The sequence below is a fragment of the Agelaius tricolor genome, unplaced genomic scaffold (genome assembly GCF_023055355.1).
Source record: "Agelaius tricolor isolate 1412-34295 unplaced genomic scaffold, bAgeTri1.0.p SCAF_68, whole genome shotgun sequence".
Lineage (NCBI taxonomy): Eukaryota > Metazoa > Chordata > Aves > Passeriformes > Icteridae > Agelaius > Agelaius tricolor.
In genome coordinates, this window is record NW_027269328.1 from 1,501,332 (window position 1) to 1,529,145 (window position 27,814).

The 27,814-nt window shown below is 49.4% G+C and overlaps 2 protein-coding genes and 1 long non-coding RNA gene across 9 annotated transcripts in view; 2 read left to right on the forward strand and 1 right to left on the reverse strand.

Moving 5' to 3' along the window:
* PTK2B (protein tyrosine kinase 2 beta) overlaps positions 1 to 4,323 on the forward strand; it is a 102,492-nt gene extending 98,169 nt beyond the window's left edge. For all 7 annotated transcript variants that reach the window (XM_071417169.1, XM_071417170.1, XM_071417175.1 and 4 more), the window contains 2 exons: positions 819 to 899; positions 3,959 to 4,323. In XM_071417169.1, coding sequence (XP_071273270.1) covers positions 819 to 899; positions 3,959 to 4,174 — 297 coding nt within the window. In that variant the 3' untranslated portion in view covers positions 4,175 to 4,323. The remainder of the gene's footprint in view (positions 1 to 818; positions 900 to 3,958) is intronic.
* Positions 4,324 to 5,164: 841 nt separating this feature from the next.
* On the forward strand, positions 5,165 to 6,168 carry LOC139584857 (uncharacterized). Its single transcript, XR_011676852.1, has 2 exons — positions 5,165 to 5,219; positions 6,067 to 6,168. It is a non-coding gene; the product is annotated as an uncharacterized lncRNA (long non-coding RNA).
* A 7,150-nt stretch (positions 6,169 to 13,318) lies between these two features.
* CHRNA2 (cholinergic receptor nicotinic alpha 2 subunit) overlaps positions 13,319 to 27,814 on the reverse strand; it is a 36,897-nt gene continuing 22,401 nt past the window's right edge. Inside the window, exons 3-7 of the mRNA XM_071417139.1 lie at positions 25,228 to 25,373; positions 20,585 to 20,629; positions 19,204 to 19,313; positions 17,102 to 18,182; positions 13,319 to 13,471 (exon numbers count right to left, since the gene is read on the reverse strand). Coding sequence (XP_071273240.1) covers positions 13,346 to 13,471; positions 17,102 to 18,182; positions 19,204 to 19,313; positions 20,585 to 20,629; positions 25,228 to 25,373 — 1,508 coding nt within the window. The 3' untranslated portion in view covers positions 13,319 to 13,345. The remainder of the gene's footprint in view (positions 13,472 to 17,101; positions 18,183 to 19,203; positions 19,314 to 20,584; positions 20,630 to 25,227; positions 25,374 to 27,814) is intronic.

Genomic DNA, 27,814 nt, shown 5'->3' on the forward strand with positions numbered 1-27,814 from the left:
GGATCCGTGCCCCGCTGGGATCCGTTCCCTGCTGGGATCCGTCCTGGTGGGATCCACGCCCTGGTGGGATCCATCCATGCCCTGGTGGGATCCGTGCCCCAGTGGGATCCAATTCCCTGGTGGGATCCACCCCTGGTGGAATCCATTCCTGGTGTCATCCACGCCCTGGTGGGATCCATGCCCTGGTGGGATCCATCCATGCCCTGCTGGGATCCATCCTGGTGGGATCCATCCCTGGTGGGATCCGTTCCTGGTGGGATCCAGCCCCGCTGGGATGGATCCGTGCCCCGGTAGGATCCATGCCCTGGTGGGATCCATGCCCTGGTGTCATCCATCCCCTGATGGGATCCGTGCCCGGGTGTCATCCATGCCCTGCTGGGATCCATCCTGGTGGGATCTGTCCCTGGTGGGATCCATCCTGGTGGGATTCGTCCCCTGGTGTCATCCATTCCCTGCTGGGATCCATTCCCTGCTGGGATCCACCCCTGGTGGGATCCAATTCCCTGGTGTCATCCACGCCCTGGTGGGATCCACCCCTGCTGGGATCCTTGTTCTGGTGGGATCCATCCCTGGTGGGATCCATTCCCTGCTGGGATCCATTCCCTGGTGGGATCCATTCCTGCTGGGATCCACCCCTGGTGGGATCCATTCCCTGCTGGGATCCATCCCCTGCTGGGATCCACGCCCGGGTGTCATCCATCCCCTGCTGGGATCCATTCCCTGGTGGGATCCATCCCTGGTGGGATCCGTGCCCCGCTGGGATGGATCCGTTCCCCCGCCGGGACGGATCCATGCCGAGTATTCCCCGGATCCCGCAGAACATCGGGCTGTGCCTGCGGAATTTGATCGGCAGCGTCGACGCCGTCCTGCCCCAGCTCCCGGCCTCCGCCCGCACCGAGGTACCCGCGGCGGGGGGCGTTCCCGAAATTCCCCCCTCTTAGGGAAAAATTCCCGGGAAATTCCCGGAAAATTCTGGAAAAAACGCTCCCCGGTCTGAGCTTGGGTCAGTGGATCCATGGTGGGATCGATTCCCACGTTCCCTTGGGATCCTTGAACCGATTTTCTGGGAAAATTAAGGAATTTTCTGGAGAAATTCAGGAATTTCCTGAGAAAATTCCGGAATTTTCTGGAAATATTTCAGAATGTCCTGGAAAAAATCTGGAATTTTCTGGCAAAAAAATTCCAGAATTTTCTGGCAATATTTCAGAATGTCCTGGAAAAATTCTGGAAAAAATTATGGAATTTTCTGGCCAAAAAATTCCAGAATTTTCTGGAAATATTTCAGAATGTCCTGGGGAAATTCTGGAATTTTCTGGCAAAAAAATTCCAGAATTTTCTGGCAATATTTCAGAATGTCCTGGAAAAAAACTGGAATTTTCTGGCCAAAAAAATTCCAGAATCTTCTGGCAATATTTCAGAATGTCCTGGAAAAAATCTGGAATTTTCTGGCAAAAAAATTCCAGAATTTTCTGGCAATATTTCAGAATGTCCTGGAAAAAATCTGGAATTTTCTGGCAAAAAAATTCCAGAATTTTCTGGAAATATTTCAGAATGTCCTGGGAAAAATCTGGAATTTTCTGGCAAAAAAATTCCAGAATTTTCTGGCAATATTTCAGAATGTCCTGGAAAAAATCTGGAATTTTCTGGCAAAAAAATTCCAGAATTTTCTGGAAATATTTCAGAATGTCCTGGGAAAAATCTGGAATTTTCTGGCAAAAAAATTTCCAGAATTTTCTGGAAATATTTCAGAATGTCCTGGAAAAATTCTGGAATTTTCTGGCAAAAAAATTCTGGACTTTTCTGGAAAATTTTCCTGGGAAAGTCTCAGAATTTTCTGAAAAAATGTCAGAATTTCCTGTAAAAATTCTTGAATTTTATGGAAAAAATTGGAATTTTCTGGAAAAAATTATGACAATTTCTGGAAAAATAATGGCAATTTCTGGCAAAAATCCAGAATTTTCGGGAAAAAATTCCAGGATTTTCTGGAAAAATGCTGGAAATTTCTGGACAAAAACCATTGAATTTCCTAGGAAAATTCCAGAATTTTCTGAAAAAATTCAGGAATTTCCTGGGAAAAGTATGGGATTTGCTGGAAAAATTCTTGAATTTTCTGGGGAAAAATCCTGGAATTTTCTGGAAAACTTCCATTATTTCATGGAAAAAATTATGAAAATTTGTGGAAAAATCATGGAATTTTCTGGCAAAAATCCAGAATTTCCTGGGAAAATTCTGGAACATTTTCCAGGGAAAATTTCAGAATTTTCTGGAAAAATTCTTGAATTTCCTGGGGAAAAAAAATCCAGAATTTTCTGGGAAAAATGTCAGAATTTCCTGGGAGAACATTCTTCAATTTCCTGGGGAAAATTTTCTGGGAAAAATGTCAGAATTTCCTGGGGAAAAAATCCAGAATTTCCTGGGAAAATTCTGCAGCTTCCTGGAAAATTTCTCTGGGCAAATTTTCAGAATTTCCGGGAAAAATTATTGAATTTCCTGGGGAAATAATCCTGGAATTTTCTGGAAAAATAATGGAATTTTCTGGCAAAAATCCAGAATTTTCTGGGAAAAATTCTTGAATTTCCTGGGGAAAAAAATCCTGAATTTCCTGGGAAAATTCTTGAATTTCCTGGGGAAAATTTTCTGGGAAAAATGTCAGAATTTTCTGGAAAAAATCCAGAATTTTCTGGGAGAAATTCTTGAATTTCCTGGGGAAAAAATCCAGAATTTTCTGGGAAAAATTCTTGAATTTCCTGGGAAAATTCTTGAATTTCCTGGGGAAAATTTTCTGGGAAAAATATCAGAATTTTCTGGAAAAAATCCAGAGTTTCCTGGGAAAAAAATCCAGAATTTCCTGGAAAAATTCTTGAATTTCCTGGGGAAAAAATCCAGAATTTCCTGGGATAAAATTCTTGAATTTCCTGGGGAAAATTTTCTGGGAAAAATTCTTGAATTTCCTGGGGAAAATAATCCAGAATTTTCTGGGAAAAACTGTCAGAATTTCCTGGGAAAATTAATCCAGAATCTCCTGGGAAAAATTCTTGAATTTCCTGGGGAAAATTTTCTGGGGAAAAAATCCAGAATTTCCTGGAAAAATTCTTGAATTTTATAGGGAAAAAATCCAGAATTTTCTGGGAAATATGTCAGAATTTCCTGGGGAAAAAAACCAGAATTTTCTGGGAAAATTCTGCAACTTCCTGGAAAATTTCTCTGGGCAAATTTTCAGAATTTCCTCGAAAAATGTCAGAATTTCCTGGAAAAAATCCAGACTTTCATGGGGAAAAAATCCAGAATTTTCTGGAAAAATTCTGCAATTTCCTGGGGAAAAAAATCCAGAATTTAATCGGAAAAATTCCGGAATTTTCTGGGAGAAAATTCTTCAATTTCCTGGGGAAAATTTTCTGTGAAAAATGTCAGAATTTCCTGGAAAAAGTCTTGAATTTCCTGGAAAAAATTCTGGAATTTTCTGGAAAACTTCCATTATTTCCTCAAGAAATTATGAAAATTTCTGGGAAAAGTATGGGATTTGCTGGAAAAATTCTGGAATTTTCTGGTGAAAAATGCAGAATTTTCTGGAAAAAAATTATGGAATTTTAGGGAAAAAATCACGGAATATTCTGGAACTTCCTGGAAAATTTCCCTGGGAAAATTTTCAGAATTTCTGGAAAATTTTTTGAATTTTCTGGAAAACTGTCAGAATTTCCTCGAAAAATTCTGGAATTTCCTGGAAAATTCTGGAATTTTATGGCAAAAATCCAGAATTTCCTGGGAAAATTCTGGAACATTTTCCTGGGGAAAAAATCCAGAATTTTCTGGGGAAAATGTCAGAATTTCCTGGGAAAAAATCCGGAATTTCCTGGGACAAATTCTTGAATTTCCTGGGAAAAAATCCAGAATTTCCTGGGACAAATCCTTGAATTTCCTGGTGGGTAAACCCCCAAACTCGGTGAATTTCCGGTGTCAGATCGAGGGCACGCAGCGGGTGCTGAACGCGGAGCTGGCGGCGCTGATCGGGAAGGTGCGGCTGGCGCAGCAGAGCCTGGGCCCCGCGCTGGCGGCCGAGTTCCGCCGGCAGATGCTGACGGCCTCGCACGCCCTGGCCATGGACGCCAAGAACCTCCTGGACGCCGTGGACCAGGCCAAGCTCCAGGCCCGCCTGGCCGCCCCCGCCCCCGAGTGACCCAAGCGGCCACGGAAACTTCCGGAAAACCGGGAGCGGGGAAATGGCGGATTTGGGGGTTTGCTTTCGGTGTTTCCTCTTCTCCTTCTTCTTCTTGTCCTCCTTCTCCTTCTCCTTCTCCTTCATCTTCTTCTGCTTTTGGTGTTTCCTCTTCTTCTCCTTCTTCTTCTCCCTCTTCTTCTCCTTCTCTTTCTTCTTCTCCTTCTCCTTCTTCTCCTTCTTCTTCATCTTCTTCTCCTTCTTCTTCTCCTTCTCCTTCTTCTCCTTCTTCTTCGTCTTCTTCTCCTTCTTCTCCTTCTTCTTCTCCTTCTCCTTCTTCTTCTTCTTCTCCTTCATCTTTTTCTCCTTCTTCTCCTTCTTCTTCGTCTCCTTCTTCGTCTTCTTCTTCCTCTTCTTCTTCACCTTCTTCTTCTTCGTCTTCTTCTTCTCCTTCTTCTTCTCCTTCTTCTCCTTCTTCTTCTTCTTCTTCTCTTTCTTCTTCTTCTCCTCCTTCTTCTTCTTCTTCTTCTTTTTCTTCTTCATCTTCTTCTTCCTCTTCTGCTTCTTCTTCTTCTTTTCTTCTTCTTCTTTCTCCTTCTCCTTCTCCTCCTTCTTCTTCTTCTCCTTTTTCTTCACCTTCTCCTCCTTCTCCTCCTTCTTCTCCTTCTCCTTCTTCTTCATCTTCTTCTCCTTCTCCTTCTTTTTCTTCTTCGTCTTCCTCCTCCTGCTCCTCCTCATCCTCCTCGTGTCTTGCCAAGCATCGCGGTTGGGAAAATGGGAGGGGCCTGCTGGGGTTTTCCTTGGAAAAATGGGAGGTTTGGGGCTTGATTTGGGAAAAATTGAGGTTTTTTGAGGGGTTTTATTTGGGAAAAATTGAGCTTTTTGGGGGGGTTTTGCTTGGAAAAATTTGAGGGTTTCCCTTGGAAAAATTGGAGGGTTTTCCTTGGAAAAGATGGAAGTTTTTGGGATTTCCTTGGAAAAATGGGAGGTTTTATTTGGGAAAAATTGAGGTTTTTGGGGGGTTTTCCTTGGAAAATTTTGAGGGTTTTCCTCAGAAAAGATGGAAGTTTTTGGGTTTTTATTTGGAAAAATGGGAGGTTTGGGGGTTGATTTGGGAAAAATTGAGGTTTTTGGGGGGGTTTTGCTTGGAGAAATTGGAGGGTTTTCCTTGGAAATAATGGAAGTTTTGGGGTTTTTATTTGGAAAAATTTCAGGGTTTTCCTTGGAAAATATGGAAGTTTTTGGGTTTCCTTGGAAAAACGGGAGATTTTGGAGTTTTATTTGGAAAAATGGGAGGTTTGGGGGTTTTAGTTGGGAAAAATTGAGGTTTTTTTGGGGGGTTTTGCTTGGAAAAATTTGAGGGTTTTCCTCAGAAAAGATGGAAAGTTTGGGGTTTTTATTTGGAAAAATTTCAGGGTTTTCCTTGGAAATAATGAGGTTTTCTGGCTTGAGGGGTTTTGGGTTTTTATTTGGAAAAATGGGAGGTTTGGGGGTCGATTTGGGAAAAATTGAGGATTTTTGGGGGGGGTTTCATTGGAGAAATTGGAGGGTTTTCCTTGGAAAAGATGGAAGTTTTTGGGTTTTTATTTGGAAAAAATGGAAATTTTTGGGTTTTAATTTGGAAAAATTGGAGGGTTTTCCTTGGAAATAATGAGGTTTTCTGGCTTGAGGGGTTTTGGGTTTTTTCCTTGGAAGAATGGGAGGTTTGGGGGTTTTATTTGGGAAAAATTGAGGATTTTTGGGGGGTTTTGCTTGAAGAAATTTGAGGGTTTTCCTTGGAAACATTTGAGGGTTTTCCTGAGAAAAGTTGGAAATTTTGGGTTTTAATTTGGAAAAATTTGAGGGTCTGGGTTTGAGGTTTTATTTGGGAAAAATTGAGCTTTTTGGGGGGGGTTTCATTGGAGAAATTTGAGGGTTTTCCTCGGAAAAAAATGGAAATTTTTGGGTTTTAATTTGGAAAAATTTGAGGGTTTTCCTTGGAAATAATGAGGTTTTTGGGGGTTTTTCTTGGAAAAATTGGAGGGTTTTCCTTGGAAAAGATGGAAATTTTTGGGTTTTCATTTGGAAAAATGGGAGGTTTGGAGTTTTTATTTGGGAAAAATTGAAGTTTTGGGGTGTTTTCCTTGGGAAAAAAGGGAGGTTTTGGGGGTTTTACTTGGAAAATATGGAAGTTTTTTGGGTTTTTATTTGGAAAAATGAGGTTTTGGGGGGGTTTTATTTGGAAAAAAAAATGGGAGTTTTGGGGTTTTTTTGGGAAAAAAAGGGAGGTTTTGGGGGCTCTCTTTGGTAAAAAGGAAAAGCCTTGGGAAAAAATTGAAGTTTTGGGGGTATTATTCGGAAAAAAATTGAAGTTTTGGGTTTTTATTTGGAAAAAAGGGAGAGTTTTGGGAAAAAAGGGAGGTTTTGGGGTTCTCCTTGGAAAAAAATGAGGGGTTTGGGGTTTTTCTTTGGAAAAAAGGGAGGTTTTGGGGTTTTTATTTGGAAAAAAGGGAGGTTTTGGGGTTTTTATTTGGAAAAATTGGAGGTTTTGGGGGTTTTCCTTGGAGGAGAAGGAGGTTTCGGGGTTTTCCTTGGAAAAAAGGAAAACCCTTGGGAAAAAGGAGATTTTGGATGTTGTCCTTGGAAAAAAAAGGAGATTTTGGGGGGTTTTCCTTGAAAAAAGGGGAAGTTTTGGGCTTTTCCTTGGGATAAAAAGAGGTTTTGGGGAAAAAAAGGGAGGTTTTGGGGGTTTTCCATTGGAAAAACTTTTCTTTTGGTGGGATCCAGTGGGATCCATCCCGGGAGCCTGAGGGCGGCGCGGATTTTTGGGTTTTTTTGGGTTGAAATCCCCGGAATTCGGCGTTTTTGGGGTTTTTTTTCCCCCCTCTCCCTCGGACGTTGCACAGAGGATTTTATTTAACGGCGGCTTCCGGAACCTTCCGGAACTCGGGGACACACGGACCTGGAGAACGTTGCCTCTTCCAGCTGCGTTATTCCCAAATTTTTGCGCTTCCGGTTTTTTCCCGCAGCGTTTTTCCCCGCTGTTTTCCCCCAATTATTTTTGGGGTTTTTTTGTTGTAATTTTTTCCTTTTTTTCCTCCTTCCGGGCTCAGATTAAACCGTGCGCCAAAATCCTGCCTTGGCCTCTCCTTGCCGCCCTTCCCAGCTGGAATTTCCTTGGAATGGTTTCTCTGGGAACGGGAATGGTTGGGGGGGGTCGGAGACTGCTTGGGGAACCGCGCATGGAATGGGGATCAGCGTTCCACGCCCAAAATGGCCCCTGGGATGGTGGGATCATCATGGGGTGGTGGGATGGTGTCCATGTCCCTTCTGCAAGGACAACCTGAACCCTTATCCCTGTCCCGTGACCTCCTGGGATGGTGGGATCATCACGGGGTGGTGGGATCGTGTCCATGTCCCTTCTGCATGGACAACCCGAGGTGTTATCCCTGTCCCGTGACCTCCTGGGATGGTGGGATCGTGTCCATGTCCCTTCTGCAAGGACCACCTGCACCTTTATCCCTGTCCCATGACCTCCTGGGATTGTGGGATCATGGGAGCGTGGGATGGTGGGATCATCACGGGGTGGTGGGATCACGTCCATGTCCCTTCTGCATGGACAACCTGAACCCTTATCCCTGTCCCATGACCTCCTGGGATGGTGGATCATGGGATGATGGCATCATGTCCATGTCCCTTCTGCAAGGGCCATCTGAACCCTTATCCCTGTCCCACGGCCTCCTGGGATGGTGGGATCATCATGGGATGGTGGGATCACGGTCGTGTCCCTTCTGCATGGACAACCTGAACCCTTATCCCTGTCCCGTGACCTCCTGGGATGGTGGGATCATCACGGGATGGTGGGATCATCACGGGATGGTGGGATCGTGTCCATGTCCCTTCTGCATGGACAACCCGAGGTGTTATCCCTGTCCCGTGACCTCCTGGGATGGTGGATCATGGGATCATGGGATGATGGGATCATGGGATCACAGGATGATGGGATCATGGGATGATGGGATCACAGGATCATGTCCATGTCCCTTCTGCAAGGACCATCTGAACACTTATCCCTGTCCCATGACCTTCTGGGATGGTGGGATCATCATGGGATGGTGGGATCGTGTCCATGTCCCTTCTGCATGGACAACCTGAACCCTTATCCCTGTCCCATGACCTCCTGGGATGGTGGATCATGGGATCACAGGATGATGGGATCATGGGATGATGGGATCATGGGATTATGGGATCGTGTCCGTGTCCCTTCTGCATGGACAACCCAAGGTGTTATCCCTGTCCCATGACCTCCTGGAATGATGGGATGGTGGGATCACAAGATTATGGGATTGTGGGATCACGGTCGTGTCCCTTCTGCAAGGGCCGTCCACAGGGTTCTCCTTGTCCCACAACTTCCCGGGATCATGGGATGGTGGGATCACGGTCGTGTCCCTTCTGCATGGACAACCCGAGGTGTCATCCCTGTCCCGTGACCTCCTGGGATGGTGGGATCATCACGGGATTGTGGGATCACGGTCGTGTCCCTTCTGCAAGGGCCGTCCACAGGGTTCTCCTTGTCCCACAACTTCCCGGGATCATGGGACTATGGGATCATGGGATCATGGGATCATGGGAATTATGGGATGGTGTCCATGTCCCTTCTGCATGGACAACCCGAGGTGTTATCCCTGTCCCATGACCGCCTGGGATGGTGGATCATGGGATTACAGGATGGTGGGATGATGGGATCATGGGATGATGGGATCATGTCCATGTCCCTTCTGCAAGGACCATCTGAACCCTTATCCCTGTCCCATGACCTCCTGGGATGGTGGGATCGTGGGATCACAAGATTATGGGACCATGGGAGCATGGGATGGTGTCCATGTCCCTTCTGCAAGGACAACCTGAGGTGTTATCCCTGTCCCATGACCTCCTGGGATGGTGGATCACAAGATTATGGGATCACGGGATCACGGTCGTGTCCCTTCTGCAAGGACCATCTGAACCCTTATCCCTGTCCCATGACCTCCTGGAATGGTAGGATCACAAGATTATGGGATCGTGGGATCGTGTCCATGTCCCTTCTGCATGGACAACCCAAGGTGTTATCCCTGTCCCACAACTTCCCGGGATCATCACGGGATGATGGGATCATGGGATGATGGGATCATGCCCACGTCCCTTCTGCAAGGACCATCTGAACCCTTATCCCTGTCCCATGACCTCCTGGGATGGTGGGATAACAGATTATGGGATTGTGGGATCACGGTCGTGTCCCTTCTGCAAGGGCCGTCCACAGGGTTCTCCTTGTCCCACAACTTCCCGGGATCATGGGACTATGGGATCATGGGATCATGGGAATTATGGGATGGTGTCCATGTCCCTTCTGCATGGACAACCCGAGGTGTTATCCCTGTCCCATGACCTTCTGGGATGATGGGATCATGTCCATGTCCCTTCTGCAAGGACCATCTGAACCCTTATCCCTGTCCCGTGACCTCCTGGGATGGTGGGATCATCACGGGATGGTGGGATCGTGTCCATGTCCCTTCTGCATGGACAACCTGAACCCTTATCCCTGTCCCACGGCCTCCTGGGATGGTGGGATCATCACGGGGTGGTGGGATCACGGTCGTGTCCCTTCTGCATGGACAACCCGAGGTGTTATCCCTGTCCCATGACCTCCTGGGATGGTGGGATCATCACGGGATGATGGGATCATGGTCGTGTCCCTTCTGCAAGGACAACCTGAACCCTTATCCCTGTCCCGTGACCTCCTGGGATTGTGGGATCATGGGACCATGGGATGATGGGATCATGTCCATGTCCCTTCTGCAAGGACCATCCGAAGCCTTGTCCCTGTCCCATGACCTCCTGGGATGGTGGGATCGTGGGATCACAAGATTATGGGATTGTGGGATCATGTCCATGTCCCTTCTGCATGGACAACCCGAGGTGTTATCCCTGTCCCATGACCTCCTGGGATGGTGGGATCATGGGATGGTGGGATCATGGGATCACAGGATGATGGGATCACGGGATGATGGGATCGTGCTCATGTCCCTTCTGCAAGGACCATCTGAAGCCTTATCCCAGTCCCGTGACCTCCTGGGATGATGGATCACAAGATTATGGGATGATGGGATGGTGTCCGTGTCCCTTCTGCATGGACAACCCAAGGTGTTATCCCTGTCCCATGACCTCCTGGGATGGTGGGATCATGGGACCATGGGACCATGGGATGATGGGATCACGGTCGTGTCCCTTCCGCAAGGGCCGTCCACAGGGTTCTCCTTGTCCCACAACTTCCCAGGATCACGGGACCATGGGATCATGGGATGATGGGATCATGTCCATGTCCCTTCTGCAAGGACCATCTGACCTTATCCCTGTCCCGTGACCTCCTGGGATGGTGGGATCATCACGGGATTGTGGGATCACGGTCGTGTCCCTTGTGCAAGGGCCATCCACAGGGTTCTCCTTGTCCCACAACTTCCCGGGATCATGGGACGATGGGATCATGGGATGATGGGATGGTGTCCATGGTGTTATCCCTGTCCCATGACCTTCTGGGATGATGGGATCATGCCCATGTCCCTTCTGCAAGGACCATCTGCACCTTTATCCCTGTCCCGTGACCTCCTGGGATTGTGGATCATGGGACGATGGGATCATGGGATGATGGGATCGTGTCCATGTCCCTTCTGCAGGGACCATCTGAACCCTTATCCCTGTCCCATGACCTTCTGGGATGGTGGGATCATGGTTCATGTCCCTTCTGCAAGGGCCGTCCACAGGGTTCTCCTTGTCCCACAACTTCCCGGGATCATGGGATGGTGGGATGGTGTCCGTGTCCCTTCTGCATGGACAACCCGAGGTGTTATCCCTGTCCCATGACCTCCTGGGATTCTGGGATGGTGGGATCATGGGATGATGGGATCATGTCCATGTCCCTTCTGCACGGACCATCCACAGCATCTCCCACAACTTCCTGGGATGGTGGGACCAGAGGATGATGGGATGGTGGGACCAGAGGATGATGGGATCGCGGGACCAGAGGATGATGGGATCGTGGGATCAGAGGATGATGGGATCGTGGGATTGCGGGATCATGGGATCAGGTCCCATCTCCCACAGCACCCGCGGACACGCCCAGCCGCTCACCCCCACCCCTTTCTCCACCCTCCATCCCCACTGCAGATCTCCCACGGCTTCCACCTCCCCACCAGCCTCCAGCAGGACACGGCCACCACCATTCCCACCACCATTCCAACCATTCCCACCACCATTCCCACCACCATTCCCACCACCATTCCAACCATTCCCAGCACCATTCCCACCATTCCTAGCCCCATTCCCAGTCCATTCCCAGCATCATTCCCAGCATCATTCCCAGCACCATTCCCAGCCCCATTCCCAGTCCATCCTAGGTCATGCTGGCCACGGTGCCCAGCAGGCGGCAGACGGTGATGAACATCCACAGGAAGATCCGGTCGATCCCACAACTTCCTGGGATGGTGGGATCACGGGGTGATGATGGGATCAAGGGGTGATGATGGGATCGTGTCCGTGTCCCTTCTGCACGGACCATCCACGGTGTTATCCCTGTCCCACGACTTCCTGGGATGGTGGGATGGGGGGATCAAGGGGTGATGGGGTCATGTCCGTGTCCCTTCCACATGGACAGCCCAAGGTGTTATCCCTGTCCCATGACCTCCTGGGATTTTGGGATCGTGGGATCATGGAATTACAGGATCATGGAATTGCAGGATCACGTCCTTGTCCCTTCTGCACAGACCATCCACAGCATCTCCCACGACTTCCTGGGATGGTGGCATCACGGGATTGTGGGATCATGGAATTGTGGGATCACGTCCATGTCCCTTCCGAAGCCTTGTCCCTGTCCCACATCTTCCTGGGATCATGGCATGGTGGGATCACGGGATCACGGGATCACGTCCATCCCTTTCCCCACCCTCCATCCCCACTGCAGATCTCCCACAGCTTCCACCTCCCCACCACCATTCCCAGTCCATTCCCAGTCCCATTCCCACCACCATTCCCAGCCCCATTCCCAGCCCCATTCCCAGTCCATTCCCACCATTCTCAGCACCATTCCCAGCCCCATTCCCAGCCCCATTCCCAGCACCATTCCCAGTCCATCCTAGGTCATGCCGGCCACGGTGCCCAGCAGGCAGACGGTGATGAACATCCACAGGAAGATCCGGTTGATCCCACAACTTCCTGGGATGGTGGGATCACGGGGTGATGATGGGATCACGGGGTGATGATGGGATCGTGTCCATGTCCCTTCTGCACGGACCATCCACGGTGTTATCCCTGTCCCACGACTTCCTGGGATCATGGGATGGGAGGATCATGGGGTGATGGGGTCATGTCCGTGTCCCTTCCGCATGGACAACCCAAGGTGTTATCCCTGTCCCATGACCTCCTGGGATTTCAGGATCGTGGGTCATGGGATCATGGAATTACGGGATCATGGAATTGCAGGATCACGTCCTTGTCCCTTCTGCACAGACCATCCACAGCATCTCCCACAACTTCCTGGGATGGTGGCATCACGGGGTGGTGGGATCATGGAATTATGGGATCACGTCCATGTCCCTTCCGGAGCCTTGTCCCTGTCCCACATTTTCCTGGGATCATGGCACGGTGGGATCACGGGATCACGGGATCACGTCCACTCCTTTCCCCACCCTCCATCCCCACTGCAGATCTCCCACAGCTTCCACCTCCCCACCAGCCTCCAGCAGGACACGGCCACCACCATTCCAACCATTCCCAGTCCCATTCCCACCATTCCCACCATTCCCAGCCCCATTCCCACCATTCCAACCATTCCCACCACTCCCAGCACCATTCCCAGCCCCATTCCCAGCACCATTCCCAGCACCATTCCCAGCACCATTCCCAGCCCCATTCCCAGCCCCATTCCCACCACTCCCAGCCCCATTCCCACCATTCCAACCATTCCCACCACTCCCAGCACCATTCCCAGCCCCATTCCCAGCACCATTCCCAGCACCATTCCCAGCACCATTCCCAGCCCCATTCCCAGCCCCATTCCCACCACTCCCAGCACCATTCCCACCATTCCAACCATTCCCACCACTCCCAGCACCATTCCCAGCCCCATTCCCAGCCCCATTCCCAGCCCCATTCCCAGTCCATCCCAGTCCATCCCAGTCCATCCTAGATCATGCCGGCCAGGTACGGGGGCAGGAAGAGCCCCACGGTGCCCAGCAGGCAGACGATGATGAAGATCCACAGGAAGATCCGGTCGATCACCATGGCCACGTACTTCCAGTCCTCCTTCACCTGCCGGCGGGGAGAGGGAGCCTGGATCCCTCGGGAATGCCCCATCCCGGGAATCTCGCGGGCTCAGGAGAGCACCCAGAGCTTCCTGGGAATCTCCTCGGGGGTGAGGGGACTCCACAGTTCGTGGAAAATTCTGGAATTTTCTGAGAGATCTGGAAGTGGGGGGTGGAGGTCTCCATCCTGGACCTGGGGTTTTCCAAACCCACTTTGGGAAAAGCGGGAATGGGACCAAGGGTGGGAGAGGTGAGGAGAGCACCCAGAGCTTCCTGGGAATCTCCTCGTGGTGAGGGGACTCCACAGTTGATGGAAAATTCTGGAATTTTCTGAGAGGTCTTCAGGTGGGAGGTGGAGGTCTCCATCCTGGACCCGGGGTTTTCCAAACCCACTTTGGGAAAAGCGGGAATGGGAGAGGTGAGGACACCACCCAGAGCTTCCTGGGAATCTCCTCGGGGGTGAGGAGACTCCGCGGTTCGTGGAAAACTCTGGAATTTTCTGAGGTGGGGGATGGAGGTCACCAGGGCAGAGCTGATCCCACCCGGAGTTTTCCAAACCCGCTTTGGGAAAAGCCGGAATGGGAGAGGTGAGGAGAGCACCCAGATTCCCATGGGAATCTCCTCGGGGGTGAGGGAACCCCGAGGTTCATGGAAAATTCTGGAATTTTCTGAGAGTTCTTGAGGTGGGGGGTGGTGGTCTCCATCCTGGACCTGGGGTTTTCCAAACCCACTTTGGGAAAAGCGGGAATGGGGCCAAGAGGGGTGGGAAAGGTCAGGAGAGCACCCAGAGCTTCCTGGGAATCTCCCTCAGGGTGAGGGCACACCGAGGTTCATGGAAAATTCTGGAATTTTCTGAGGTGGGGGATGGAGGTCACCAGGGCAGAGCTGATCCCACCTGGGCTTTTCCAAACCCACTTTGGGAAAAGCGGGAATGGGAGAGGTGAGGACACCACCCAGAGCTTCCTGGGAATCTCCCTCAGGGTGAGGAGACACCACAGTTCGTGGAAAATTCTGGAATTTTCTGAGAGATCTTGAGGTGGGGGGTGGAGGTCTCCATCCTGGACCTGGGGTTTTCCAAATCCATTTTGGGAAAAGCGGGAATGGGAGAGGTCAGGAGAGCACCCAGAGCTTCCTGGGAATCTCCTCAGGGTGAAGAGACACCGAGGTTCATGGAAAATTCTGGAATTTTCTGAGGTGGGGGATGGAGGTCACCAGGGCAGAGCTGATCCCACCTGGGCTTTTCCAAACCCACTTTGGGAAAAGCGGGAATGGGGCCAAGGGTGGGAGATGGATCACGGATCTTCTCCGTGGGTTTGGATCCTTGGGGAGCAACCATGGATCCCGGAACTCGAGTTCCCATTTTTGGGATCTCAGGAACCAAACCATGGATCCCAGAACTTCCCATTTTTGGGATCTTGGAAGCAAACCTGGATCCCGGAACGGCTCTTCCCAATTTTGGGATCTCCAGCCCCATCCACGGATCCCAGAACTTCCCATTCCAATTTTTGGGACCTCCGGCCCCACCCACACATCCCAGAATTTCCCTTCCCAATTTCGGGACCTCCAACCCCATCCGTGGATCCCAGAACTTCCCAGTTTTGGGGTCTCAAGAGCCAAACATGGATCCCAGAACTTCCCATTCCATTTTTGGGATCTCCAGCCCCATCCAGAAATCCCAGTAATTCCCATTTTTGGGATCTCCAGCCCCATCTACAGACCCCAGAACTTCCCATTCCCAATTTTGGGATCTCCAGCCCCATCCACAGATCCCAGTAATTCCCAATTTTGGGATCTCCAGCCCCATCCGTGGGTCCCAATTTTGGGATGTCCAGCTCCATCCACACATCCCAGATCTTCCCAATTCTGGGACCTCCAGCCCCATCCCTGGATCCTGGAACTTCCCAATTTTGGGATCTCCATCCCCATCAATGGATCCAAATTTTGGGATCTCAAGAACCAACCACGGATCCCAGAACTTCCCATTCCCATTTTTGGGATCTCCAGCCCCATCCTGTGGATCCCAGAACTTCTCCTCCCAATCTTGGGATCTCCAGCCCCATCCGTGGGTCCCAATTTTGGGATCTCCAGCTCCATCCACACATCCCAGAACTTCCCTTCTCAATTTTGGGATCTCCAGCTCCATCCACACATCCCAGATCTTCCCAATTCTGGGACCTCCAACCCCATCTACAGATCCCAGAACTTCCCAATTTTTGCATCTCCAACCCCATCCATGGGGTCCCCGATTTTGGGACGTCAAGGACCAACCACGGATCCCAGAACTTCCCATTCCCAATTTTGGGATCTCCAGCCCCATCCACACATCCCAGATCTTCCCAATTCCAGGATCTCCATCCCCATCCCTGGATCCTGGAACTTCCCATTCCATTTTTGGGATCTCCAGCCCCATCCAGAGATCCCAGTAATTCCCAATTTTTGGGATCTCCAGCTCCATCTGAGGATCCCAGAACTTCCCATTCCATTTTTGGGATCTCCATCCTCATCCACAGATCCCAGATCTGCCCTTCCCATTTTTGGGATCTCCATCCTCATCCAAAGATCCCAGATCTGCCCTTCTCAATTCTGGGATCTCCAGCCCCATCCCTGGATCCCAGAACTTCCCAATTCTGGGACCTCCAACCCCATCTACAGACCCCAGAACTTCCCCATTTTGGGATCTCCATCCCCATCAATGGATCCAAATTTTGGGATCTCAAGAACCAATCACAGATCCCAGAATTTCCCATTCCCATTTTTGGGATCTCCATCCCCATCCGGTGGATCCCACAACTTCTCCTCCCAATCTTGGGATCTCCAGCCCCATCCGTGGGTCCCAATTTTGGGATCTCCAGCTCCATCCACAGACCCCAGAACTTCCCTTCTCAATTTTGGGATCTCCAGCTCCATCCATGGATTCCAGACCTTCCCAATTCTGGGACCTCCAACCCCATCCCTGGATCCCAGAACTTCCCAATTTTGGGATCTCCAGCCCCATCCATGGGGTCCTGATTTTGGGACGTCAAGGACCAACCATGGATCCAGAACTTCCTATTCCCAATTTTGGGATCTCCAGCCCCATCCACACATCCCAGATCTTCCCAATTCTGGGACCTCCAGCCCCATCCCTGGATCCCAGAACTTCCCAATTTTGGGATCTCCAGCCCCATGCGTGGATCCCAGAACTTCCCATTCCATTTTTGGGATCTCCATCCTCATCCGTAGATCCCAGATCTGCCCTTCTCAATTTTGGGATCTCCAGCTCCATCCCTGGACCCCAGAACTTCCCATTCCCAATTTTTGGACCTCCAACCCCATCCATGGGTTCCCGATTTTGGGACGTCAAGGACCAACCACGGATCCCAGAACTTCCCATTCCCAATTTTGGGATCTCCAGCCCCATCCTGTGGATCCCACAACTTCTCCCAATTTTGGGATCTCCAGCCCCATCCACACATCCCAGATCTTCCCAATTCTGGGACTTCCATCCCCATCCCTGGATCCCAGAACTTCCCATTCCCATTCCCAATTCTGGGACCTCCAACCCCATCCATGGGGTCCCGATTTTGGGATGTCAAGGACCAACCACGGATCCCATTCCCAATTTTGGGATTCCCGTCCCGCGGCTCCCGGCACTCACGGAGAAGTCGGCGTCCTCGGCCCTCAGGTGGTCGGCGATGTACTGCACCCCTTCCAGAGCCTTCATCATCCTCGGGGACAGCGCCAAACCCCGCTCCGAGCCTTCCTCCCCCTTCTCCTCCTCCTCCTCCTCCTCCTGCTCCTCCTTGTCCTTCCCCTTGGACGATCCCCGCGAGCCCGCGGGTTTTTTCCCGTAGCGGAACTGGCTTCCCTTGGGTTCCACGGGGTGGCTGGGGTAGGCCTTCTCCTCCTCTTCTTCTTCCTCTTCTTCCTCCTCCTCCTCCTCCTCCCACTTGTCATCCACGTCGGTCTCCAGCCAGCAGCGGGACGTGCTCAGCCGCGCCCCGGGGCGCCCGCGCGGGCCCCGCGCCCCGTCCTGGGCCGGCCTCTTCATGGAGAGCCACCGGGGCACCAGGCCCAGGAAGAAGCTGCGCACCCAGGCGGGCATGGCGTGCGTGCTGGGCGAGCGGTGGTGCACGTTGAGCACGAAGACGGTGATGATGATGGAGAGCGTGACGAAGATCATGGTGAAGAGCAGGTACTCGCCGATCAGCGGGATGACCAGCGAGGTGGACGGGATGATCTCGGTGATGAGCAGCAGGAAGACGGTGAGGGACAGCAGCACGGAGATGCACAGCGTGATCTTCTCGCCGCAGTCCGAGGGCAGGTAGAAGACCAGGACGGTGAGGCAGGAGATGAGCAGGCAGGGGATGATGAGGTTGATGGTGTAGAAGAGCGGCAGGCGGCGGATGACGAAGTAGAAGGTGATGTCGGGGTAGATCTCCGTGCAGCAGTCGTACTTCTTGGAGTTGTAGGTGCCCACGGCGTTGATGATGGCCCACTCGCCGCTCTCCCAGTAGTCCTTGAGGTCCACCTGGTGGTCCATGTTCTCCAGGTCGATCTTGGCCTTGTCGTAGGTCCAGGAGCCGAACTTCATCTTGCAGCTCTGCTGGTCGAAGGGGAAGAAGGTGACGTCGATGCTGCAGGAGCTCTTGTAGATGGCGGGCGGCACCCAGGTGACCGTGCCGTCCCACGACAGGTGCGCCTTGGTCATGTGCGTCACCGCGAACTCGCCGTCGGCGCTGGAAAACACGGAATGGCCGGGGATGGGCTTGGGATGGGGTTGGGATGGGGTTAGGATGGTCAGGAATGGGGTTGGGATGGCCTTGGGATGGTCAGGAATAGTCAGGAATGGGGTTGGGATGGGCTTGGGATGGGCTTGGGATGGTCAGGAATGGGGTTGGGATGGTCAGGGATGGAGTTGGGATGGTCAGGAATGGCTTGGGATGGTCAGGAATGGTCAGGAATGGGGTTGGGATGGGGTTGGGATGGTCAGAGATGGGGTTGGGATGGTCAGGAATGGGGATGGGATGAGGTTGGGATGGTCAGGAATGGGGTTGGGATGGTCAGGAATGGGGTTGGGATGGTCAGGAAGGGTCAGGAATTGTCAGGAATGGGATTGGGATGGTCAGGGATGGAGTTGGGATGGGATTGGGATGGTCAGGAATGGGGGTGGGATGTTCAGGAATGGGGTTGGGATGGTCAGGAATGGGCGTGGGATGGTCAGGAATGGGGTTGGGATGGGCTTGGGATGGTCAGGAATGGTCAGGAATGGGGGTGGGATGGACAGGAAGGGTCAGGAATTGGGTTGGGATGGGGTTGGGATGGTCAGGAATGGGCTTGGGATGGTCAGGAATGGTCAGGAATGGGGTTGGGATGGTCAGGAATGGGGATGGGATGAGCTTTGGTTGGAGAAGGGATGAAGTTGGGGTGGGATAGGATGGGATGGGATGGGACAATGGGATGATGGGATAATGGGATGATGGGACAATGGGATGATGGGATGAAGGGACAATGGGACAATGGGACATTGGGATGATGGGACAATGGGACAATGGGACATTGGGATGATGGGATGATGGGACGATGGGATGATGGGACGATGGGATGAAGGGACAATGGGACAATGGGACGATGGGATGATGGGACGATGGGACAATGGGACAAAGGGACAATGGGACGATGGGATGATGGGATAGTGGGAAGGCATTTCGGGCATTCCCAGCTCTGCCAGGAATTCCCTGCGCCAGCCCTGTCCCTCACTTGTTGTAGAGGACGAGGTCGGGGATCCAGATCATCTCGGAGGGCACCCGGATGGAGGTGACGTTGTCGTACTCGGCCGGGTCCCAGCGCAGCTTGTAATCGCTCCACTCCTGCCACGAGATCCACGGGGGTGATCCACGGGGCAGATCCACGGGGGTAATCCACGGGGGTGATCCGTGGGGGTGATCAGTGGGGCAGATCCATGGGGATGATCCATGGGAATGATCCGTGGGGATGATCCATGGGGATGAACCGTGGAGGAGATCCGGGGAATGATCAATGGGGGTGATCCACGGGGATGATCCGTGGGGCAGATCCATGGGGATGATCCACGGGGGATGATCAATGGGGATGATCCATGGAGGAGATCCATGGAGGAGATCCGTGGGGCAGATCCATGGGGATGATCCATGGAGGAGATGCATGGGGATGATCCATGGGGATGATCAATGGGGGAAGATCCACGGGGATGATCCGTGGGGCAGATCCATGGGGATGATCAATGGGGATGATCCATGGAGCAGATCCATGAAGGAGATCCGTGGGGATGATTCATGGGGATGATCCGTGGGGCAGATCCGTGGGGCAGATCCATGGAGGAGATCCATGGGGGATGATCAATGGGGATTATCCATGGGGCAGATCCATGGGGATGATCCGTGGGGGATGCTCAATAGGGAAGATCCATGGGGCAGATCCGTGGGGCAGATCCGTGGGGATGGCCCCAGAACACCGTGGGAATGGACATTCCCAAATCCGTACCCCAAATCCCATTCCCACCCAAAAATCTCACTCCCAAATCCCACTCCCAAATCCCACACTCAAATCCCACTCAAAAATCCCATTCCCAAATCCCATTCCCAAATCCCACGCCCAAATCCCAGTCTTAATTCCAAATCTCAATCCCAAATCCATTCCCAAATCCCGATCCCCAATCCCAAATCCCATTCCCAGCACCTGTTTCAGCCAGACATTGGCGGTCATCATCTGGTTCTACAAATCCCAATCCCAAATCCCATTCCATATCCCAATCCCAAATCCAGATCCCAAACCCAAAATCCTGAATCACACTCCCAAATCCCTTTCCAAACCCCACTCCCAAATCCCACTCCCAAATCCCAAATCCCAATCCTAAACCCCATTCCCAAATCCCAAATCCCAAATCCCAAATCCCAAATCCCAAATCCCAAATCCCATTCCCGGCACCTGTTTCAGGCAGGCGTTGGTGGTCATCATCCGGTTCTACAAATCCCAATCCCAAATCCCACTCCCAAATCCCAAATCCCATTCCCACACCTGTTTGAACCAGATGTTGGTGGTCATCATCCGGTTCTACAAATCCCAAATCCCAAATCCCAAATCCCCATCCCATTCCCGGCACCTGTTTCAGCCAGACGTTGGTGGTCATCATCTGGTTCTTCTCATCCTGCGGTGGGAACGAGGGATGAGCCGGGAGACCCCGAGGGATTTAGGCACGGTCCCAAAAATTCCAGGGCAATCCCAAAATTCCAGGGAAATCCCAAAATTCCGGGAAATCCCAAAATTCCCAGCCCCCACTGGGATCAATTCCTTGGGATGAGTTTTCCCGGGATTTGTGGCCGCTAGAGGGCAGCAGGGAATCGGATTTGGGATAGGGGATAGGGGGATAGGGGATGTGGGATATGGGATATCGGGTATGGGAATATGGGATATCCGGTATGGGATGTGGGATATGGGATAGGGGATACGGGATTTGGGATATGGGATATGGGATAGGGAACAGGGGATATGAGATGTGGGATACGGGATAGGGAATAGGGGATGATATGGGATACGGGATATGGAATGTGGGATATGGGATTTGAGATATGGGATATGGGATGTGGGATGTGGGATATGGGATGTGGGATAGGGGATATGGGATATGGGATAGGGGATGTGGGATAGGGGATATGGGATGTGGGATAGGGGATATGGGATAGGGGATAGGGGATGTGGGATATGGGATAGGGGATATGGGATGTGGGATAGGGGATATGGGATATGGGATAGGGGATGTGGGATATGGGATGTGGGATAGGGGATGTGGGATAGGGGATATGGGATGTGGGATAGGGGATAGAGGGATGTGGGATGTGGGATATGGGATGTGGGATGGGGGATCGGGGGATACATGGATAAAGTGACCTGGGGCAGGGGGATATAGGAATCGTGGGCAGTGGGATAACGGATATGGGATATGGGACAGAGGATATAGGGATGGGGGATAGCGGGATATGGGACAGAGGGATATGGGATAAAGGGATATAGGGATGGGCGATAGGGGGATATGGGGTATGGGACAGGGGATATGGGATAAAGGGATATGGGATAGAGGGAAATGGGATGGGGGTAGTGGGATAAAGGATATGGGATAGGGGGATAGAGGGATAAAGGGATAAAAGGATGTGGGATAGGGGGATAAAGGGATATGGGATGGGGGATATGGGATAGAGAGATATGGGATAGGGGGATGGGGGATATGGGATAAAAGGATGTGGGATAGGGGGATATGGGATGGGGGATAGGGGATAAAGGGAGAAATGGATAAAGGGATATGGGATAGGGGGATAAAGGGATATGGGATGTGGGATATAGGAATGGGGGATAGGGGGATAAAGGGATAGAGGGATATGGGATAGAGGGTTATCGGGATAACGGGATCCAGGGATAATGGGTGTAGGGATGGGGGATGCAGGGATAAATCCATAAAGGGATAAAGGGATAAATGGATAAAGGGATAAAGGGATACGGGATGGGGGGTGTAGGGATGGGAATCACGGCTGCAGAACCCGGCAAATTTCGAATCCTGGGAATTTCAACCACAGAATCACAGGAATTCCAACCCCAGGATCCCGGGAATTCCAACCCCAGAATCCCAGAAAATTTTAGCCCCACAATCCCAGGAATTCCAACCCCAGCACCACAGAAATTTCAGCCCTGGAATCCCAGAAATTTTGGCCCCAGAATCTCAGAAATTTCAGCCCCACAATCCCAGGAATTCCAACCCCAGGATCCCAGAATTTGTGGCCCCAGAATCCCAGAAATTTTGGCCCCACAGTCCCAGGAATTCTAATCCCAGAATCCCAGAAATTTCAAGCCGTAAATCCCTAGAATTCCAACTTCAGAATCCCAGACATTTTGGCCCCAGAATCCCAGAAATTCCAACCCCAGAATCCCAGGAATTCCAGCCCCAGAGTCCTGGAAATACCAACCCCAGAATCCCAGAAATTCAACCCCAGAATCCCAGAAATCTCAGCCCAAGAATCCCGGGAATTTGGCCACAGAATCCCAGGAATTCCAACCCCAGAATCCCAGAAATTTTGGCCCCAGAATGCCAGGAATTCCAACCTTAGAATCCCAGAAATTCCAACCCCAGAATCCCAGAAATTTCAGCCCCGGAATCCTGGGAGTTCAGTCCCAGAATCCCAGAAATTTCAACCCCACAATCCCACGAATTCCAAGCCCAGAATCCCAGAAATTCCAGCCCGAGAATCCCAGAAATTTCGGCCCCAGAATCCCAGAAATTCCAACCCCCGGATCCCGGGAATTCCAACCCCAGAATCTCAGAAATTTCAGCCCCGGAATCCTGTGCATTCCAACCCCAGAATCCCAGAAATTTTGGCTCCAGAATCCCAGGAATTCCAGCCCGAGAATCCCAGAAATTTTGGCCCTGGAATCCCACAAATTTCAGCCCCAGAATCCCAGGAATTCCAACCCCGGGATCCCAGAAATTTTGGCCCCACAGTCCCAGGAATTCTAATCCCAGAATCCCAGAAATTTCCGCCCCACAATCTCAGCAATTTCAACCCTGGAATCCCGGTAATTCCACCCTGAGAAACCCCGAAATTTCGGCCCCAGAATCCCAGGAATTCCAACCCCAGAATCCCAGAAATTTCAACCCTGGAATCCCAGGAATTCCAACCCCAGAATCCCAGAAAATTCAACCCCAGAATCCCAGAAATTTTGGCCCCACAGTCCCAGGAATTCTAATCCCAGAATCCCAGAAATTTTAAGCCGTAAATCCCTAGAATTCCAACTTCAGAATCCCAGACATTTTGGCCCCAGAATCCCAGAAATTCCAACCCCAGAATCCCAGAAATTTCAGCTCCAGAATCCCGGGAATTCCAACCCCAGAATCCCAGAAATTCCGGCCCCTCAATCCCAGGAATTCCAACTCCAGAATCCCAGAAATTTTGGCCTCAGAATCCCAGATATTTCAGCCCCATGATCCCAGGAATTCCAGCCCCAGAATGCCAGGAATTCCAACCTTAGAATCCCAGAAATTCCAACCCCAGAATCCCAGAAATTTCTGCCCTGGAATCCCGAGAATTCCCAGCCCAGAATCCCAGAAATTTCAACCCCAGAATCCCGGAGGTTTTGGCCCCGGAATCCCAGAAATTTCAGCTCCAGAATCCCAGAAATTTCACCCCCAGAATCCCCGAAATTTCGGCCCCTCAATCCCAGGAATTCCAACCCCAGAATCCCAGGAATTCCAACCCCAGAATCCCAGGAATTCCAGCCCCAGAATCGCAGGAATTCCAACCCCAGAATCCCAGAAATTCAACCCCAGAATCCCAGAAATTTCAGCCCCAGAATCCCGGAAATTCCAACCTGCGAATCCCGGAAATTGCAACCCCACAATCCCAGAAATTTTGGCCCCAGAATGCCAGGGATTCCAACCTTAGAATCCCAGAAATTCCAACCCCAGAATCCCAGAAATTTCAGCCCCGGAATCCTGGGAATTCAGTCCCAGAATCCCAGAAATTCCAACCCCAGAATCCCAGAAATTCCCACCCCAGGATCCCAGGAATTCCAATCCCAGGATCCCAGATATTTCAGCCCCACAATCCCAAGAATTCCAACCCCAGAATCCCAGAAATTTCAGCCCCGGAATCCCAGAAATTTCTGCCCTGGAATCCCAGGAAATCCCAGAAATTTCAGCCCCAGAATCCTAGAATTCCAACCCCAGAATCCCAGAAATTTCAGCCCCAGAATCCCAGAAATTCCAACTCCAGAATCCCAGAGATTTCAGACCCAGAATCCCAGAAACCTCACCCCCGGAATCCCCAGAATTCCAGCCCCACAATCCCAGAAATTTCAGCCCCAGCATGCCCAAAAATTCCGGCCCCTCAATCCCAGGAATTTCACCCCCAGAATCCCAGAAATTCCAACCCCAGAATCCCAGAAATTCCAACCCCAGAATCCCAGAAATTCCAAGCCCAGAATCCCAGAAATTTCAGCCCCGGAATCCCAAAAATTCCAATCCCAAGATCCCAGAAATTTTGGCCGCAGAATGCCAGGAAGTCATCCCCATAATCCCAGAAATTTCAGCCCCAGAATCCCAGAAATTCCAACCCCAGAATCCCAGAAATTCCAACCCCAGGATCCCGGGAATTCCAACCCCAGAATCCCAGGAATTTCAGCTCCTGAAACCCCAAAATTTCAGCCCCGGAATCCCAGAAATTTCACCCCCAGAATGCCAGGATTTCCTAGTCCCACAATCCCAGAAATTCCAGCCCCTCAATCCCAGGAATTCCAACCCCAGAATCCCAGAAATTCCGGCCCCTCAATCCCAGGAATTCCAACCCCAGAATCCCAGAAATTTTGGTTCCAGAATCCCCGGAATTCCAGCCCAAGAATCCCAGACATTTCAGCTCCAGAATCCCAGGAATTTCAGCCCCGGAATCCCGGGAATTCCAACCCCAGAATCCCAGAAATTCCTGCCCCGGAATCCCGGAAATTCCAACCCCAGAATCCCAGAAATTTCAGCCCCAGAATCCTGGGAATTCAACCCCAGAATCCCAGAGATTTCAGACCCAGAATCCCAGAAATCTCAGCCCCGGAATCTCAGAAATTCCAACCCCCGAATCCTGTGAATTCCAACCCCCGAATCCCAAGAATTCCAACTGCAGAACCCCAGGAATTCCAGCCCCAGAATCCCAGGAATTCCAGCCCCGGAATCCCAGGAATTCCAGCCCCAGAATCCCAGGAATCCCGACGCACCACGTCGATGAGCTGGGCGATGGAGAGGCCGAAGCGCACGATGACGACGTCGGAGGTGTTGGGCACGGGCCGGGACCAGCGGTTGTAGCCGGAGAAAAGGCGCTTGAAGAGCCGGTCCTCGGCATGGCTGCGCCGCTGCGCCCGCCCTGCGCCGCCACCGAACGCGCCGGAAAGGGTCCGGAAAGGGTCCGGAAATATTGCAAAAATATCCCAGAATTATTGCATAAATATTCCAGAAAGTATTCCAGAAATATTTCAGAAATATCCCGGAAATATCCCGGAAATATTGCAAAAATATCCCAGAAATATCCCAGAATTAATCAGGAAATATTGCAAAAATATCCCAGAAATATTCCAGAAATAATCCAGAATTAATCGGGAATTAATCAGGAAATATTCCAGAAAATATTCCGGAAATATTCCAGAATTAATCAGGAAATATTGCGGAAATATTCCAGAAATATTCCAGAATTAATCAGGAAATATTGCAGAAATATCCCAGAAAATATCCCAGAAATATTCCAGAATTAATCAGGAAATATTGCAGAAATATTATAAATATTCCAGAAATATTCCAGAAATATCCCGGAAATATCCCAGAAATATCCCAGAAATATCCCAGAATTAATCAGGAAATATTGCAGAAATATTGCGGAAATATTAGAAATATTCCAGAAAATATTCCAGAAAATATTCCAGAAATATCCCAGAAAATATCCCAGAAATATCCCAGAATTAATCAGGAAATATTGCGGAAATATCCCAAAAATATTCCAGAAATATTGCAGAAATATCCCAGAAATATTCCAGAAAATATTGCAGAAATATTCCAGAATTAATCAGGAAATATTGCAGAAATATCCCAGAAAATATCCCAGAAATATCCCAGAATTAATCAGGAAATATTGCAGAAATATTATAAATATTCCAGAAATATTCCAGAAATATCCCGGAAATATTGCAGAAATATCCCAGAATTAATCAGGAAATATTGCAGAAATATCCCAGAAAATATCCCAGAAATATCCCAGAATTAATCAGGAAATATTGCGGAAATATTAGAAATATTAGAAATATTCCAGTAATATTCCAGAAAAATTCCAGAAATATTCCGGAAATAATTCGGAAATATTCAAGAAATATTCCAGGAATATTCCAGAAATATCCCAGAAAATATTGCAGAAATATCCCAGAATTAATCAGGAAATATTGCGGAAATATTCCAGAAAATATTCCAGCAATATTCCAGAAAAATTCCAGAAAATATTCCGGAAATATTCCAGAAATATTCCAGAAATATTCCGGAATTAATTGGGAATTATTGGGGAATTATTCCAGATTTAGTAGGGAATTAATTGGGAATTATTCTGGAATTAATTGGGAATTATTGGGAGTTGTTGGGGAATGATTTGGGAATTATTAATGAATTAATCCAGAATTATTGGGGGATTACTGGGGAATTGTTAAGGAGTTATTTGAGAATTATTGCAGAATTAATTGGGGAATTAATTGGGAATTAATTGGGAATTGATCGGGGCATTAATTGGGAATTAATTGGGAATTTTTTGAGAAGTATTTGGGAATTATTGGAGAATTATTCCACAATTAATCGAGAATTAATTGGGAATTACTGGGGAATTATTCCAGAATTAATTGGGGAATTAATTGGGAATTAATTGGGAATTATTCCAGAATTAATTGGGAATCATTGGGGAATTATTCAGGAATTAATCGAGAATTATTTGGGAATTATTGGGAATTATTCCAGAATTAATTGAGAATCACTTGGGAATTAATTGGGAATTAATTGGGGATTATTGGAGAATTATTCCAGAATTAATAAAGAATTATTTGGGAATTATTGGGGAATTATTCCAAAATTAATTGGGGAATTATTGGGGAATTATTCAGGAATTATTCCAGAATTAATTGGGGAATTAATTGGGAATTATTTGTGAATTATTCCAGAATTAATCGAGAATTAATTGGGGAATTAATTGGGAATTTTTTGAGAATTATTTGGGAATTATTGGGAATTATTCCAGAATTAATTGGGAATTATTGGGGAATTATTCCAGAATTATTCAGGAATTAATTGGGGAATTAATTGGGAACTTTTCAGGAATTAATTGGGAATTAATTGGGAATTATCCAGGAATTAATTGGGGAATTATTTGTGAATTATTCCAGAATTAATCGAGAATTATTTGGGAATTATTGGGGAATTAATTGGGAATTAATTGGGAATTTTTTGAGAATTAATTGGGAATTATTGGGGAATTATTCCAGAATTAATTGAGAATTATTGGGAATTATTCCAAAATTAATTGGGAATTATTGGGAATTATTCCAGAATTAATTGGGAATTATTGGGGAATTATTCAGGAATTATTCCAGAATTAATTGGGGAATTAATTGGGAATTAATTGGGGAATTAATTGGGAATTATTCCAGAATTAATTGGGGAATTAATTGGGAATTAATTGGGAATTATTGGGAATTATTTGGGAATTATTGGGAATTATTCCAGAATTAATTGGGAATTATTTGGGAATTATTCCAGAATTAATCGAGAATTATTTGGGAA